The 16,117-nt window shown below is 46.5% G+C and overlaps 3 protein-coding genes across 6 annotated transcripts in view; 2 read left to right on the top strand and 1 right to left on the bottom strand.

Annotated features, from left to right (window-relative positions):
• The first annotated feature begins 1,347 nt into the window (after positions 1 to 1,347).
• CLXN (calaxin) lies at positions 1,348 to 9,206 on the top strand. Its single transcript, XM_086467929.1, has 6 exons — positions 1,348 to 1,405; positions 1,740 to 1,895; positions 3,265 to 3,369; positions 4,617 to 4,768; positions 6,908 to 7,012; positions 9,041 to 9,206. Exons 1-6 carry the CDS (start codon positions 1,348 to 1,350, stop codon positions 9,089 to 9,091), a joined length of 627 nt encoding a protein of 208 aa, XP_086324055.1. The 3' UTR covers positions 9,092 to 9,206.
• A 166-nt stretch (positions 9,207 to 9,372) lies between these two features.
• RBM48 (RNA binding motif protein 48) lies at positions 9,373 to 14,177 on the bottom strand. Its single transcript, XM_086467869.1, has 5 exons — positions 14,067 to 14,177; positions 12,320 to 12,510; positions 12,041 to 12,186; positions 10,607 to 11,139; positions 9,373 to 9,561 (listed from the first exon to the last, which is right to left on the bottom strand). The coding sequence occupies exons 1-5, from the start codon at positions 14,175 to 14,177 to the stop codon at positions 9,475 to 9,477; spliced, it is 1,068 nt and encodes a 355-aa protein (XP_086323995.1). The 3' UTR covers positions 9,373 to 9,474.
• A 348-nt stretch (positions 14,178 to 14,525) lies between these two features.
• Positions 14,526 to 16,117, top strand: part of PEX1 (peroxisomal biogenesis factor 1) — a 29,911-nt gene continuing 28,319 nt past the window's right edge. For all 4 annotated transcript variants that reach the window (XM_086467680.1, XM_086467677.1, XM_086467675.1 and 1 more), the window contains exon 1: positions 14,526 to 14,654. In XM_086467680.1, coding sequence (XP_086323806.1) covers positions 14,526 to 14,654 — 129 coding nt within the window. The remainder of the gene's footprint in view (positions 14,655 to 16,117) is intronic.

The raw sequence follows: 16,117 nt of genomic DNA, 5'->3' as shown, positions 1-16,117 counted from the left end.
TTAGAAAATGAAAAAAGCTTTTCTAAATTAAATGTGCATGCAAGAAAACACAAGCAACTGTTCAATTTTAGTTTTTACATTAAATTCTCATTATATCTTCCACTGAAGCACCCATGCTGGGCCTCCTGTTAGCGTTTAAAGCCTGCCTATCCATCCTGAGTGGTCAGCTATGGATTGTACCCATTTTTCATTGCACAGGTGCTAACTTACAACTTACTGCATACAGCTGTTTCAAATAGGGTATTGCCAAGATTTGCAAGGCCTTTAAGACCTTCATTATTAGTCTGCAAACCGTAAGTGAAAGCTGGGGGAGAAAGATTATTGTGTATTGCTCTTCTACAGAGAAACTGACTTTTCAAGTTAAGTTCTTGGGACAATGCAAACGTTGAGTTGCAGGAATGACCCTCTAAACCATAGTAAGGATATTTTGATCAGCTTTTTTATACTTTTTGGTTTGATGTTACTGATTCTAGACATTGTTTTGTCAGTGAGGTTAAGACAAAGGCAGGATGCAGTGAACAGTAGGGGTTTGGTTTGGGGGTTGGGTTTCCTTTTCTTGGGGTTGTTTTCTTTCTAAGTTGTGGTGTTGCAGTTTTCGTAAAAGAATTTGTAATGAGCCATAGCATAAATGCTCTGTCCTGTGTGATACCTTATTTGACTTTTACACAATTATCTGCAACAGAAAGAAATAAAAATGGACATGAGAGCCCCAGTCTTCCAAACACGTAAGCCGGTATGTCATTTTAATTGTCCAAATATACCCGTTTGCTCTGGTTGGCAGCGTGTGCTTCAGGTGCTGCCGTCAGGCTTTGGAGTGGGGGAACTGCTTGAGGGGCTTACGGGCTTTGTTCATCCACAGCAAAGCTGCTTTGGTACCGACTATGAAATGCTTCTCTTGCCAATACGTTAACAAAGACGCTGCCACTCCTCTTGCATCCTCATTTTTTTCCTGAAGGGAGAGTAAAACCTCGTCACAACCCTTCAGCTGTCCCGATCTGTACACGCCGAGCAGATGGGAAGGTGTGTGGGGTTCGGCGGGCACCAGGCAGCCCACAGGCTTGTCCCGTGTTTGGGCAGTGGGGCGAAGCAGAAAGCGAGCAGCAGGGTGACGAAGGGGTGTTGATAGTTTTCCATCCTCTGACAGTGGGTGAGCAAGTGGTGCTGTGTGTCGCGTTTCATTTTAGCGCTTCTTTCCAGGAACGTCTCCAGAAGATTGACGTTCAGCCCTTTTCTTCCCTACGGCTGCTGGCTTTGGTGCGTGACGATGGTTTCCCGGGGTGCGGCCTGCTCGCCGACAGCCGGGCGCCGCCCGCCCCGCGTTGCCAGGGCAGCGGCGCGCCGGCCGCCATGAGCAGGAGGGGGCTGCAGCAGCGGGCCGAGGCGCTGGGCCGCTCCGCTGGGCGCTGTGAGTGAGCCGGGGCGATCCCCCGGGGAGGCGGGGGGCGATCCCCACGGCCGGCCCGGCCGCCTCGGCGGGGCGCCGGGTGCGGGAGCGGCACCGCCGTCCGAGGGGCGCCAGGTGCTGCCGGCCGCCCCCTAGGCGCTGCGCTGGGGCTGCGGGGCTCTGGGTGTCCGTCGGTCACCCCCGCGGGAGCGGCTCCGTAGCGGGAACGGGGCGGGGGGCGGCTGCCGGGGGGCGGCGGTTCACGGCCGAGGGGGCCGGGCCGGCGGCCTCCCCGTACCCGGCGCGTGTCTTCGCTGAGTAACGCGGTAAAACCGTCCGCGTTCCGGCCGGGCAGTCACGAAGAGCGAGGCGGAGCGTCTGGTCGAGCTCTTCGACACGCTGGCGGCCGGATCCAGCAGCCGCTCCGGCGCGGTCGGCCTCGACCGTCCCCTGTTCAGGGAGGCCCTGCACGGCGCGTTTGGCATGACGGATGACGTGATCCTGGACAGAGGTGAGGCCGGGCGGTCTGAGAACGAGGCGGGGTCTTGGCCGCGCGCTGCTGGCCCGGCGGCCGTGCCCAGGCAAGGCAGTGCCGCCCGGGGCAGCGGGGGGGCGCCGCGCGCCGGAGCTGCTGGGGCAGGGGCCGCTGCTCCGGGCCGCGCCGTGGGTCTCCCCTCGCGGGGGCCGCTCGCGCCCGAGCGGGAGGGGACGCGCCGGGGTGTCGCGACAGCGAGGGCCAGCGCGGTCTCGCTTTCCTCTCGGTTCCGCTGGGAGCCGCGGCCGCTGGTGGGCGGCGCCGCTCGGGCGCGGAGGCCCCATGGGGGCCGGTGCTCGGTCGGAGCGGCTGGCTTCGGGACCGGAGGCGCTGCAGGCAGCCGGGGAGAGGAGAGCGACGAGCCGGGGAACCCTTTGAAAAGACAGGGCGTTCACGGGCTCCTGACGCGAGGGCCAGGTTTGCGGCTGCTGTGACAGTCGCGTGGGTGATCCAGGGGTCCGGAGGGCGCACGAGTCCGCCGTTCCTCTCAGGCTCAGGCTGCCAAGAGCCACCCCTTGGTTCAGCTTTTTCCTGTTCTCTAGCAAGAGGGGTGCTCAAATGCCATGAGATAAAAACTTGGTGTCGTTTTATGCAACGAGTCAAGGAAGATACCTTACAGGGACACGTTCTTAAAAATTGTTTTATTGCTTACACACAAGGGGGCTGACTTCAGTTTGCAAACTTACTGTTTTCCAACTCCAAAATGCTTGGCTCTGCATGTAGAGGTGTTCCTGTAGCTAACTTACTAATTAACATTCTAAAATATGAATTATTATGGATGTTAGTTGATGCTTTGAATTGTATCTTGGAATTCTATCTTGGCTGTATGAATAGTGACACTGGAAGACCAAAAGTTTTTTATTTCAGGGAAAGGAGAAAAAAAGGACTTTGGTACATGAAAGACAGGAGAAAGTTATTTTTCTTTGTATATTTGAAATATTTATGTATTCTAGGGTTACTTTCTCCAAGATTTTCTGGGACAAAACCTAGTAATTAAAATCTTCTGTATGCAAATATGCATTAGTGTAAGGGATATTGGTTTGTTTGGTTTACAGCTGCATGGAAGTATACTTCCTGTAGTTGTTCAAGCCAGGAAAGCAGCAGACCAAAAAAAATGTCATCTCAGCAGGATTCTGGAGTGGAAAAAAGCAGTAAACTGAGGGTTGAAATCCCCTTTGTTGTTATATCTTAGAAAGATTCGGGAAGGGTAATCATACCTTGGTGAAAGCAGAGAAACATCTTCAGAAAAAACAGGGGATCATATTTTCATTGAATTTAAGAAAATATTCCTTTGTTTGCATTTCTCTGTTATATAAATTTAAAATGTATCTAATACACTTCCCAGTGTTCCGCGCTTTTGATAGAGACAGCAACGGCTGCATCAGTGTGGTGGAATGGGTGGAAGGCTTATCAGTATTTCTTCGGGGGACATTGGAAGAAAGAATTAAATGTAAGATTTATCTGTATGCTAGTATTTAGTAGTAATCACTGAATTCATGACTATTAAATTACATGTTGCTTTTGTCATAATTTAATAGTTACTTTTATAAAGTATTTGTTAACTGTAGAGTTCTTCCCTGTAGTTTAATGCAATGACACTGAGTTCTGAAATGGCTTCTCCGAGACAGGTTTTTCTGTGTAAACTGCCGTTGTCATAGCTGCCACCTTTGTTGCTTACAAAAACTAGCATTTGAACTGAAGCTTGTTCTACAGTACACGGTTTTGACAGAATATATGTTTTTGTGTTCATACACAAAATCAGAAGGAAGCAGATGTAGCTCAAGGGTGATTTTGGCTAAATGACAGTCTCAAGCCAACCAAGACTTGTGCCAACATTCATTTACTGGCACAATGGGGACACGGCAGAAGCTGCATTATTTCCAGCAGTTCTTCAGCTTGGAAGCATAGATGGAAAAACTGAGTCTGTTGGTAAGATGGTCATGAGAACCTCCACAGTAATGATGGAGAAATATAGGGGAGAAAAAAATCGCAAGAACTCCAGAATTCTACAAGTACAGTTTTTCACTGCAGAGTCTTTATCAGGGAAAAAACAAAACAAACCCAAACACTCTCACGTGTTCCAAAACTGAAGAGGTTTGTTTGCTTGTTTCAATAAGTTCTGTGAAGAACAGTAAAATTTACTATGATCATAGATTTCTGATTCCAAGAAGGTAGAAACAATTAGAAGACGAATTAGGCAGATACTCGTACTTAAAATACTCTGTTAACAGAGATTTTTCCCTTTGCTTTAAGGGATACTTCAGTTGTCTTTTCCTTGGTAGTACAGCTCATTCTTCCTTTTCATTTACTTTTCTAACCCAGCTTCTGAAATAGCGAGGATGTGTTTTGTAGGTGCAAAGTCATTGTGATACAGGCAGCCGGTCCCCACCATGGGAAATTTGGCTTCTAAACTAGAACCTTGTTTATATTCTAATAGACAATTTTAGAGAAGATCTGTTAGTATGGTTTCTGTGAACTGAAGATTTTTTTTTTTTGAGCAGAAACAGATTTTAACTATGAAGGGTAAATAGGCAATAATTGACTAGGATGTGTAGCAAAACATGGTATGTGTATTTCATATATAAATATTATATATTGAGCCACAGTTATCATATGTATGGTGTACAACATACAGATAGCTTTAATGGTGTGTGATACAGCCTGTATGAACCTTAAATTGATTTATCTTTCAAAAAGACTGTTTTGAGGTTTACGACCTGAATGGAGATGGATACATTTCAAGAGAGGAAATGTTTCAAATGCTGAAAAACAGCCTTCTCAAACAACCATCAGAAGAAGATCCTGATGAGGGGATTAAGGACTTGGTAGACATAGCACTGAAGAAAATGGCAAGTACTTACTCATTGTGATACTTGAGTGTCTTTCAGACATTCATTAGCAGAACTTTAGAACCTTCCTATAAGGTAACAAAACACAGTGTATGCTTTACAGTGGGATTCTGAGCCACAGAGTTAGTTACATACTTGAGATAAACAAGTCTCCTAAGGAAAGCCAGAAGTGTAATCCAGGTGTAATGAGTCCCAGCCCAGTATCCTCACATGAAACTGTTATTATGTGAATGTATTGTAAACGTCATATATATATACTAGCATGTGTATGTGTGCATACCAGTCAAAACAAAAGCCCAGTCAAAAGTGGAAAATTCAGAAGCGTAAGCTGCATTTATTTCAGTGTTAGGCATCTGCAGTAGCTTTATTATTAAGTACGTTTGTGTTTTATCAATTGATCATGACATGTCTTTATCCAATTTATATATTCTATTAGAATAGTAACCTCAAGGTTAATAATGTAATACTTGACTTACCATGATTACTCTAGGATATCCAGATCAGCCAGGGACTGTTTCAATGTTTTCATCAAATCCAGAAATATAACCTCCCCTCCTATGGTGGTATGCAAAAAAAACCTCACTTAAAACCAGCTCTTGAATTCCAACTCCTTTTACTTGGCCCTGTCTTTTCTATTTTAAACCCACCCCTTTTGCACCTCAGCTGAAAGTTCTGTCTTACCCTTAGTTCGTGATAATGCTGAGTCTAGTTTCACACAGAAAGCAACCTGCGACTCAGCAATTTGCTCATCTTTGGAGCACTGCATGGGCAGCTTTCCTGCAGGCTGCCTCCAAAATTAGTGCCCTTGTGTTCTGGGCAGTTAATAAGTGGGCTATGCTAGTCCAAGCACAAGCACTATGCTCTAGACGTAATGAATCTTCCTATGTGTAAGATCATATTGTAAGCTAATCATGTACATAATCCTGTTTCAGCTTTTCCACAAGAACTTAATAAAGCTCTGATATGTGTTTTGAAGAATGTCCAGATCTGATTTGGCTCCTGGGCAGTTGTCAGAGTAGGATATTGCTGCCCGCCTCAAATAACTAAGCAACTGTTAGCTATCCAAAAATGTATTTGTGGGGTCTGTCACTCAAAAGAGAAAAAATTACTCTTTGAGCAATTGCCTGTACGTCCCATGGCATTGTGACTAAGCGTACATCCAGTCCTGTGATAGCGTTTTCATGCCCTGCTCTCCCTTGTCCTGAGGAAAGTAAAAGGTAGAGGGTACCCAGGCACTTCTGTTTCTCTTAAGCATCCCGTGGCAGGTTTTCCTGTTCAGGAATTGCTGTCTACATAGCTCCTTGCCTCTGCCTTTCTGACCATTAGAACCTATGCTCCCTGCATGTTCACCAGCTATGATGGTTCCATGGCTGGGTCTTAAAACATTTTGATTTGGCCCTGTGCTTTGAACTAGTCATATCCACCCGTCAATCTTTGCTTAAAGCGTTTGTTTTGTATGGTTTAAAGAAGGATTTACGCTCACGGTAGCGTTTGTTGGTGTTTTAAGCTGCCACATCAGTAGAAGCGGGAGTTTTTCAAATTGCAGAAATATTAAAAGCACAAGGATGCTTTTTCCACCCCCAGAGGAATATTCTGCTATGCTGAGATTCTGCAGTACAACAGAAGTGGGCTGGCGTCAGCATACTTCACTGTATGCTTCTGGGTGCTGTACGTGAAAGAGACAGGGCAGAAGTATGCCTACTAGAGAAACCACCAGAGTAAAATATTTCCAGCCTCATGAATAGCATGTAGGTACACTCATGATGTAAACACATATACAGAATGTATCCCAACATTTTCTCCTAGTTTTAAGTCTCCTACTTGTAATTTATCTCCATGCAACTGTGCTTGAGATTTGTCCATGGAATGCTCAGCTCAGCCTCTTGGCATGTTAAAGTTTTGCCTTCTCTGGAATTGTCTTGGCAAAGCCACATGGGACAGCTGAGCTTGCTCCGCCTTTTATGCCTTAAGTAGAGGCAAATGATACAGATCTTGTCTGGGCAGAGACTGATGGCCCAAAGAAAATGATTTTTGCATACAATCTAAAAATAGAATCCATGTCAATAAAACACCTGCTAAACAAAAATACAATCACTACAAGGAATCATCCTTTGCTGAAGAGTTCTCTTCCTTTTGTAGGACTATGATCATGATGGCAAGCTTTCTTTTACGGACTTTGAAAAAGCAGTCAGAGATGAAAATCTTCTCTTGGAAGCCTTTGGACCATGTTTACCAGACATAAAGGTACATCAGCCTTGAGTTTAAAAAAAATGTGCAATACTTCCTGTACTATTGGTAAGGAGATGTACATACTACAGTATTAACTGTCGTTAACTGCTGGAGCCAACTGCTAAATGCTTCAGTTGAGAGACAGGCATATGCTGAGTTCCTGCCTACCTTCCACAGCACTGCAGTTTCCTTACACTGTCAAACACTGGTACCAGACAGTGTCAGAACAGTTTATGCAGTATTTGTCTGTCCTGGGGCAGCAATATAATGAATGATCCTCAATGAGCACCCTCTCAGACGAAGAAAATAAGACTGTTCTCTTGAATTGTTTATCCAGAGCTCTCCAGGAATACAACTTTTGTTTTTCTTTCTTCAGTGCCATTGGCAACCCTGCCATCACCTGACTTACAGCCTCTTTTGGGAGAGGCTGGTCACTTTCTGAAAAAAAAAAAAAAGTACCTTGAAAGTGTTCTTCATCTCAGAGTGTGGCACTTCTGGGGTTTAATTACCTCTAACTGGGCTTTATTTATTAGCAATACATTCAATTCAATTCAGAAATATTGGGGGGGGGGGGGGAGATGGTAATTTAGAACATGCTCGCTTTCTCAGTGTTAAGTTCAACTGTGGAGATCGTTTCTGCTCTACAATGAAGACTATTTTTTTTCTTAATCCAGTAATCATTATTCTAGTTGAACTGCATGTCATTTTTAAATACCGAAAGTTGTGCCTTCATAGAGATGGAGAAATTTTGAAATATCTGCAGTGATTCCTAGAAACAGAAAAGTGGGGTCAGACTGCTGAGAACACGGCAAGGTTTCATTTGCTGGAAACCTACACTTCCTGACAGCTCACCTGCCTGGTAGGCTGGAGGACAGGAAGAAAGAGCCTTTCAGAGCAGCCGTGATTGTAGGCTGTCTTACATCATGTCAGCTGCAAAGCAGCTGTTTCCAAAATGCCAGCCTTCTCCTGGCAGGCTGTCAAAAGACTTCCAAGGGTTTGGGAGAACCCTGGTAAGTACTCCGTTTTTTACACCAGTGAAAAGGTTTTAAAAAGCTTCTGAACAAAATTATGTTTAACTAATCAGCACAGAAAAATGACTTGTTTTCTGTCCGTGTCGGTGATAGAACAGGTACACCCCTGAGGCTCATCATGGCAAGAGGTGGAAAATGCGCCTTGTTTCTTCCTTACAGTATTTGTGCCCTCTGTTTGTACCTTACCCAGCTGTTGCCTTTTTGCTAGGTCTCTAGTTTCACCGGTCAAAGAGAACTCTATTTACACGTCCTTTCAAGCCCTAAAAGCAAAAAATAAATTTTGGCTATGAGCTTTACATGAAGAAACCCCATAACTTACTAGATTTCCCCACATGGTGATGTTGGGGAATTTTAATTGCACCCTTTGACACAAGCTAAACACTGCTTTCTACTTAAATATATTTTAAAAAAATGTAATGAAGAACTTACTGGATAGAGTCCTGCCACCATGAGCCGCTCTACAAGGAGCCTGCAAAGACGTGCCACGAGCCAATTCCTTACATATGCTTCCACCAGCACCAATCCTCTGAGCATCAGCCTGGGGCACCTTAGCCCAGCGTTGTGCTCGTCCCCCCAGCGCCAGTTCTGCTGCCCAACCGTGGTCCCCACGTGCTCCCAACTCCAGGACTGCTGGAACACAATGCTGCGGATATTTCCCAGCTCATCAGTCAGTGACATTTCACTCTTTACAGTAAGTCAGACCAGACTCTGGCATCCATGCTTCCAGCTGAGCCGCCTTGGCCTCCATGCCAGATCATTCCTTGGTCACACATGACCACTGTCGAGTAGTTACAGTTTGAGTTTTCCCCTTCAGTTACAACTTTGAATGTTCTGAGTGGTCTCTCGATGATGACATCATTAATGCTATTGAATTTACCTTTTCTAAGGTAAAAAGCAAGAGTTATCCTAAGTGTAAGGACTGTCACTGCTTACACATTTGTTTAGCATCTTTTCTGGTTAAATTTAAATAATTTAGTGAACTGATTTTTTTTTTTTTTTTTTTTTTAAACAGAGCAGGATGGCATTTGAACAGAGAACTTTCCAGGAAGCTCGTAAACTGTAGCTCCAAGTGGAATACTGTTGTAAGAGGTTTCTTCTTCACCATTTTTCATGGTATAGTAAAAATGGGAGCAACTTAGAACTATTACTAAGTTTCAGAGTTCCTTTACTGTAAAAGCTACTGAATAAATAAAATTTATTCCTATTACTCTACCTAAATACAGTTCTTCAATGAGTTATGAAATATACTATAGTATGAGGTACACAGCACAAGATTGCAACAACAACATATTATACTGGTTTGTTCATTCCAAGAAACAAATTGATACAATTTTTAACAGGGAATTGCTTGGAAATAATAGTATAAAATACTTTTATTTTTGACATTAAAAAAAAAAAAGTATTTTAATCCTTTAAAAAAGGATTGGAAGATGCTGCCAGCAGTATCTATATTCTTCTTCTCTGCTTTACAAATGGTTTGGCTGAGCTACTCTCTGTCTTTTCCACAGATGTTCTTGAAACAGAATCTGCCACCTAAATTGGGGAAAAAAAAAATCTTAGTAAGCCTTAACTGCTCCTTTTTCATGCTAGTTTTAGAGTAAGGCCATGTCTCCAAAATTTAAGTACTGGGAGGGATGTATTACTATAATCACACTTGTACTGAATTTTTGTGCAGAAAAGGGGAAAAAAAAACACCACCAAAGGCAGCATTAAACACAAGAGAGGTGAAACTTAAAAAACAGAAGTGTTAGCAGTACCATTTTTGTATTTTTAACCACACAAACTGATTTCAGATACTCGGTGATAGTGTTATGTATTTTATCGCCCCTCTTGCTACCAGAGGTGTTCTCAAAGTAAGGGTTAGTATGCTTTTTAAACTTGGGCATCCAGGAAGAGAAGGGAAAGGAAAAATATGTGTTGACACACATTTTAGACATGTATTTAATATAAGGGGGTACTTATTTATCGGTTTGACTGGAAAGAAGCTCTTTCAAAGCAGTCTAGTTAGTCATAGTCAAGGGAGCTTTTTATATCATATTTTAAATGGAAAGTTAAATCAGGAGTGTTTGACCTGCTAATTGATTAATATCCTCCATGAAAAGTTACATAGCTTAAGACATGCTTCTTGGCATAGAATTTGTGGTTCTGTACATCTTTTAATGCCCTAAGCAGTGTTGCAGCAAAATTACATTGAACTCTTCACTTTACTACCTTTCACTCCCTTTCAATAGAAACCAGATACAAGTACCACACTGGAGTCAGGAGGACTACCTGCAGAGCTATTGTGCCTCCCCACGTGGAAGACAGGTGTAGCTTACTAAAAATCATTTAGGACCATGCACTGATGCTTACACTTTCTGAAGTGTAGTGTAAGAGGTATGGAGTAGAATGGCCTACGCTATTCTGCATTATGACAGAGTAAAGTAGTAAGAACACTAGCTTTAAGTGGCAAATAAACTGGTAATACTGCATAAATGTTGAATTAAGTTACCATAGGGTCTCTGTTTTTGTGGATAACAAGCACATAATAGATGTGTTTGCAAATGAAAATATCAGAACTTTCAGAACCCATACATACCTCTTTCAGTTTATTTCGAATTAATGTAGCTGAAGTATTCAGTGAGTCGTCATCCATATCCACTTTAGGTATTTCTGGTAGCTGTGGACCAATAATGACTTCAGTATTGTCCGCGCTTGTTCCAACGAGGGAAAACTTGTTACCTTCTTCTCTCTTCCTCTTACGTTCTTGCAGGCAAGTTGTACGAGGCATAAACCTATCGACTCCATTATCAATCAGAACCATTCTGTGCTGCACTAAGGACGTTGGTGGAGTATGTCCTCCTGGATGTCCGCTGAGAGTTAGAGAAGCATTTTGACCAAAGTACCCAGAAGTTTCAGCAAAATTGTTATCATAGGGGGATGTGAACAGGCTCTGATTATGGTTTCCAGACGGATGCCCTATGTTGTGGGATACCCCATGAGAACTTGTGAAGCAGGATGGATCCCAGTTACTGGCTGCACATGATCCTGATGTACTCCACCGACAGTCATGCTTGGTGTTCTTCAAGACTGTCTTCTTAGGCCCCTCTATGTCCTTTAACCCACAGCAATCTTTAAAACGACAAAGAAGCAGCTTCGCTATTTTGTCATTATTAGTTCTAACACAGAAGAAAAAAACATTTAAGACAATGACAGAAGCAATACCAGTGATATTTCCTTCCCAGCCACCTTTCTGTGATACTTTTTACTACTTTCAAACTAAAGCTTTCCAGCCTAGTCCCTCTGCTGGTTTGTGAGGAATGCCTGAGCAAAATTATTTCAGCAGTTTTGAGAACAGTTATGATTTCAAGGATAGGCTGTCTTGCAACATTGAGAAGTTGGTTTGATGTTAAAAAAATCAGTTATTTTTACTCCCTTTAAACATCCTCATGCAACAAATAATGATATCAAAGTACATAAGCACAAGAAGGGAGAAGCCTGTGCTCCTCAATTTGCTTATTTCTCAGCTTGCCCAGCCTTCAGTGCTGCCTGGGAACTCTGCACGGCAGTAGCCTTTGCAAACCCAGTCCATTCATAGCATTCCCCCAGTGCCAACAGGCAGGCTGGAGAAATTTTTTGTTGAAGATTCTGGTACAGTCACTTTCCTTACAAAACTGTCCCTCTGAGCATGCCTGAATAGGCTGGAACAAGGGTGAAAACATGATCCCAAATTTCTTGACAGTGCTTGAAATTTCTGGTAACATTTTGAAAAGAAAACAAAAAGAGAAGGAAATACTTCATTATTAAATCTTATGCAGTTTTTTATTTTAGTGCCAACCATAACCAAAAAGTTGCTTTGAAAAAGACACAGACCTATCAATACTGAAAGATGTCTCCATTCTGCTGCAAACATACTTAAAACGCATCTTTAAACCAGCTAGATACAAAGTGTTTTCTTTAATGGGCACTAACCAAAAACCCATCCACCCCTGAAGTGAGATGTTAAGATTCTATAGGAAATATAATCACAAACCTCTTTGATTTGTTGCTTTTGCTATATATTTTCTTCTATCCTGCAACTTCTCCCTAGTTTCTTGGACTGTTTCAAACTCTGGAGCATAGCACACATGCAGCAAACTACCAAAGAAACTTCGTTCATCCATTTTTTTCTTGGCCACCCTGAAGGGAATTAAATTGTGTTGGCAAAACCGAGGATGTTACTTCAACTCTCTAGAATCTCTTTGTAAGTTTGTAAATAAAGAAGGTGTAAAAGATTAAGACAGCAAGAGGCAGATATTGCCCTGTCCAATACCTTGCACATTGCAGTTTTTGGAATTTTACAAGATAAACTTCAGTGAATTGCTCTGCAGGATATTCATCTAGAGCATGATACTCTTCAATGGCACCATATAATGCAAATTGCTCAACTAATTCCTTCATAACGCCTAATGCAGGAACTCCTTGTATTAGTAAATAACGAGATTCCAAGTTGATAGTATAAACCTGAAAAAAAAAAAAAAGGAATAATATTCCAAAATGTTCACATTCTTACTTTAGTGCAGAAGTAAGGAATTTTCTATATGTTTTCTGTTGTTCCTAAATCCTCTCGGGATGCTGAAAATCCCTCTGTACTCTGTTTGGACTTTGGACTCTTGCAGGAGCAGTAAGTGCATGGTTATCTGGGGCTTCATCACTGAGCAGGGGCTGAACTCAAAGCAGAACACAAATTAGAGTGGACTCTTCTGCACCAGGTCAGAGTAGTGCCATTTGCTGAGTAAAATCTCTTAACTCTCTGGCCAATTTCCTTGAAAGACTCACTAGTAACCAGTTAATGAGTGACACTGTCAAAATAAAGAAAATGACAGTGAAAAACCCGACTCGTTCACAGGCAGAGGTCACGCAGGTAAAACACAACGAGGGGGAAAAAAAATTCCTTGTGGCAGGACCTGTACGTGCAAAGCTGTCTCCTTGCTATGGTGCTCAAACAGCATACATTTTAAGACGGACAGATAAAAGATGCTGGAGAGAAACAGTCTTCCCCCAGCAGGTTAAAAAACAAAGAAACTACTCTTCTGTTTTGTGCGATTAACTGTCATGTCACACAGACTGTAAGGAAAGCTCTGTGACAGCTCACAGAATAGGCAGCTGAACCGTAAGGTCAGAGGAAATACACTCTGACTTTGTTAAAAAAAGCCGTACACACTTCAACTGCGTGAGTTACACATTTCTCAAAAAAAACAGCAAATGCAAGACTAAGGGAGCCGCTCAGGAAACTCTCTTAAACTGCCATCATAAAAAACAGTCTCTGCAAACGGGTCACGCAGACTGTTCTTGTGACAGCAGCTGACTCCTACCTGCTCTCCCCCCCAAGTCAGCGCTACAAGGTGCCGTGACAGCTCGCTGTACACGGGCTGCACACACAAAGCAAACCCAGCGTCCTTCCCGCTGTAACGAGAAGGTCCCGCTACGCAGTAGGCGAGGCCCACGGTGCGACGCGGGGCCTTGCCCTCGCCTCCCCAGAGCTGCAGCACCGCGCGCCCGCCTGCCCTCGGCCGACGGCGGCAGCGCTCCCTACGCGGCGCTTAGTCCTCGGGTTTGCGTTCCGCGCAGGACTGACCGGACCGTGCGACGTAAACGCCAACTGATGAACTTAGAAAATACAGCGCAGGAGCCCCTAGATGTACAGAACAGAATCTCAGCGACTGCTGCCGGCGTCTGCTGCCCGCCTGAGCCTGCGCCCTCGGCAGCAAGGGGAGGCGAACAGAACATCCAGAAGGGGACAAGTGCGAACGAACGGGCCAGGCGGCGACACCGCCGCCGCCGGGAGAACGCGGGGAGCCGAACGGCGAGCTCCCTACCCCCGCGAAGCCGCAGCCAGCGACTCCCGCCGGGCGGCTCCAGCCCGCTCGAGCGCCGCCCGCCAGCGCTGGAGACGCGGCGCTCCGGGATCGGGGCCGCCCCGCTCGGGTCCCGCTTCCGCACGGGCAGGCCGGCGCGCTAGCCGCGCCCGGCGCGCGTGCAGCGGAGGCGGCCCCGACGCGGGGCCCGGCCGGTCCCACCTTCACAGCGCGCGGCCTCCGCCCCTCCCGGTACTTGGCGCGCGACTCGCAAACCCCGAGCTGCGCGTGGTGCTTGCAGACATCGCCCAGACCACCGCTGCCAGCCGCCATCTTCCCATCACCCGCGTAGGCAGCCCTAGCTGCTCGCCGAAAGACCTGCCAATCAGACAACAGGCAGAATTCTCATTGGCTGTCCCTGAGACGGAAGTCGACCGTGTCGATTAGCCAGACAGAAAGAGACGATGCCCTGGAGAGAGAAGCCAATCAGAGGCAGGGAACGGGTACCTGCCGCGCCCGCATTGGCTGGCAGTAGGTCATACCACTGCCGTGGGGCTGGTAGGGGGGAGAAGGGGGAATTTCGGGAAGGCCTAGTCCGCTCGCCTCCGCCTAGGAAGCTCCCTGCGAAGGCGGAGTGGGCGCGCAGTGGCGCCGGGCTCCGGAGTCCGGCCGGCTGCCGGCATGTGGGGCAGCGGGAATCCCGGCGGAGGGGGAGCCGGAGCCGCTGCGGTGACGGTCGTCCTGAGCGGGACTCGGGACTGCTTCCTGCACTTGCCTCCCGAGCTGGTGTCTCACCTCCGCCTGCAGCAGGTACCGGGTCGGCTCCCCTCGGGGCCTGGGGAGGGACGCCTCGGTCAGAGAGGATTATGGGAGAAGACCGTCGTGTCGTCGCCCCCCGCCCCCTCCCCCCCCCGGCATCAGGTTGCTACGGCGACACGAGGAGCCCTTCTCCCTCCCTTCGCGCCGCGGCTCTCCCACCCGCCGGCTGCGCTGTCGCTGTGGTGACAGAGCACGCAAGCCTCTCCCGGAGTCGCAGCGGCAGCCGGGCCGTAGCACCGCGGAGCCCCGCCCCTTGGCCCCTGCGGTGGGGCCCGGGCGGGCGCGCCGGGGCCGGGCCGCGGAGGGCTGGCGGGTCCGTCCTCGTGACGGGTCGCGGGGGTCGCTCTGCCGGCAGGGTGCGTCGCAGTAACTCGCCAGTGTTAACCGGGTAACGTGTAAATTCTTCTTCCAGGTAGGAGGTGAGGTGGTAAGTCTGAGCAAGTCATTGCTCTTGGTGGATATAAACCTTTCACGGTATGGTCTAGAATCACAGAGTCATTAGGTTGGAATAGACCTCTAAGATCATTAAGTCCAGCTGTCCACCTAACCCCACCGTGCCTGGTAAACCATGCCTGCAAGCGCTACATCAACATGCTTTTTGAACACCTCCAAGGGATGGTGACTCCACCACTTCCCTGGGCAGCCTGTTGCAATGTTTGACCACTCTTTCGGTAAAGATATTATTCCTAATGTCCAACTTAAACCTCCCCTGGCGCAGCTTGGGGCTATTTCCTTTTGGCCTATTGCTGGTTACTTGGGAGAAGAGACCAACCCCCACCTCGCTACAGCCTCCTTTCAGGTAGTTGTAGAGAGCGATAAGGTCTCCGCTCAGCCTCCTCTTCTCCAGACTAAACACCCCCAGTTCCCTCAGCCGTTCCCCATCAGACCTGTTCTCCAGGCTCTTCACCAGCTTAGTTGCCCTTCTCTGGACATGCTCCAGCACCTCAATGTCCCTCTTGTAGTGAGGGGCCCAAAAGCACACATGAGATTCAAGGTGCGGCCTCACCAGGGCCAAGTACAGGGGCATGATGTTTCTGGTGTAGAAAGGGACTCCAGTCACATACATCCTATCAAGTACGTGGGTCAGTTGCACGAAGTGCACCTTGGATTTTAAATAATGTTTCATACATGGAACGGGAGCAAAGCCTGCAAGCATCCCTGGTGCAGTGAACACGTGAACTGGGGCTCTGCTGGCAGAACGGGATGGAGAATGGCAAGAACGAGCCAGTGGGCTGGAGGTGGCAGGAATGCAGCCACGGCAAAGTCCCTCTCTGCCGGCCGGCCTCGCCCAGCCTGTGCAACCTGCTCGTTCCCCAAGGCCAAAAAGGGCATTTCACAAAAGCAAAATCGTCTGGACTTGTACAAACCTGGTCTTTTTTCTTTGGGGTAGTAGAAGGAGGTTGGTGGGGTTGCAGGAAATCTGGTATAAATGTTAGCTTCATTTCTGCCTCGTT

This window comes from Leptosomus discolor, chromosome 7, assembly GCF_034619465.1.
Source record: "Leptosomus discolor isolate bLepDis1 chromosome 7, bLepDis1.hap2, whole genome shotgun sequence".
Classification (NCBI taxonomy): Eukaryota; Metazoa; Chordata; class Aves; order Leptosomiformes; family Leptosomidae; genus Leptosomus; species Leptosomus discolor.
Note: the sequence above shows the minus strand (reverse complement) of the source record. Positions and strands in the feature narration are given on the sequence as shown.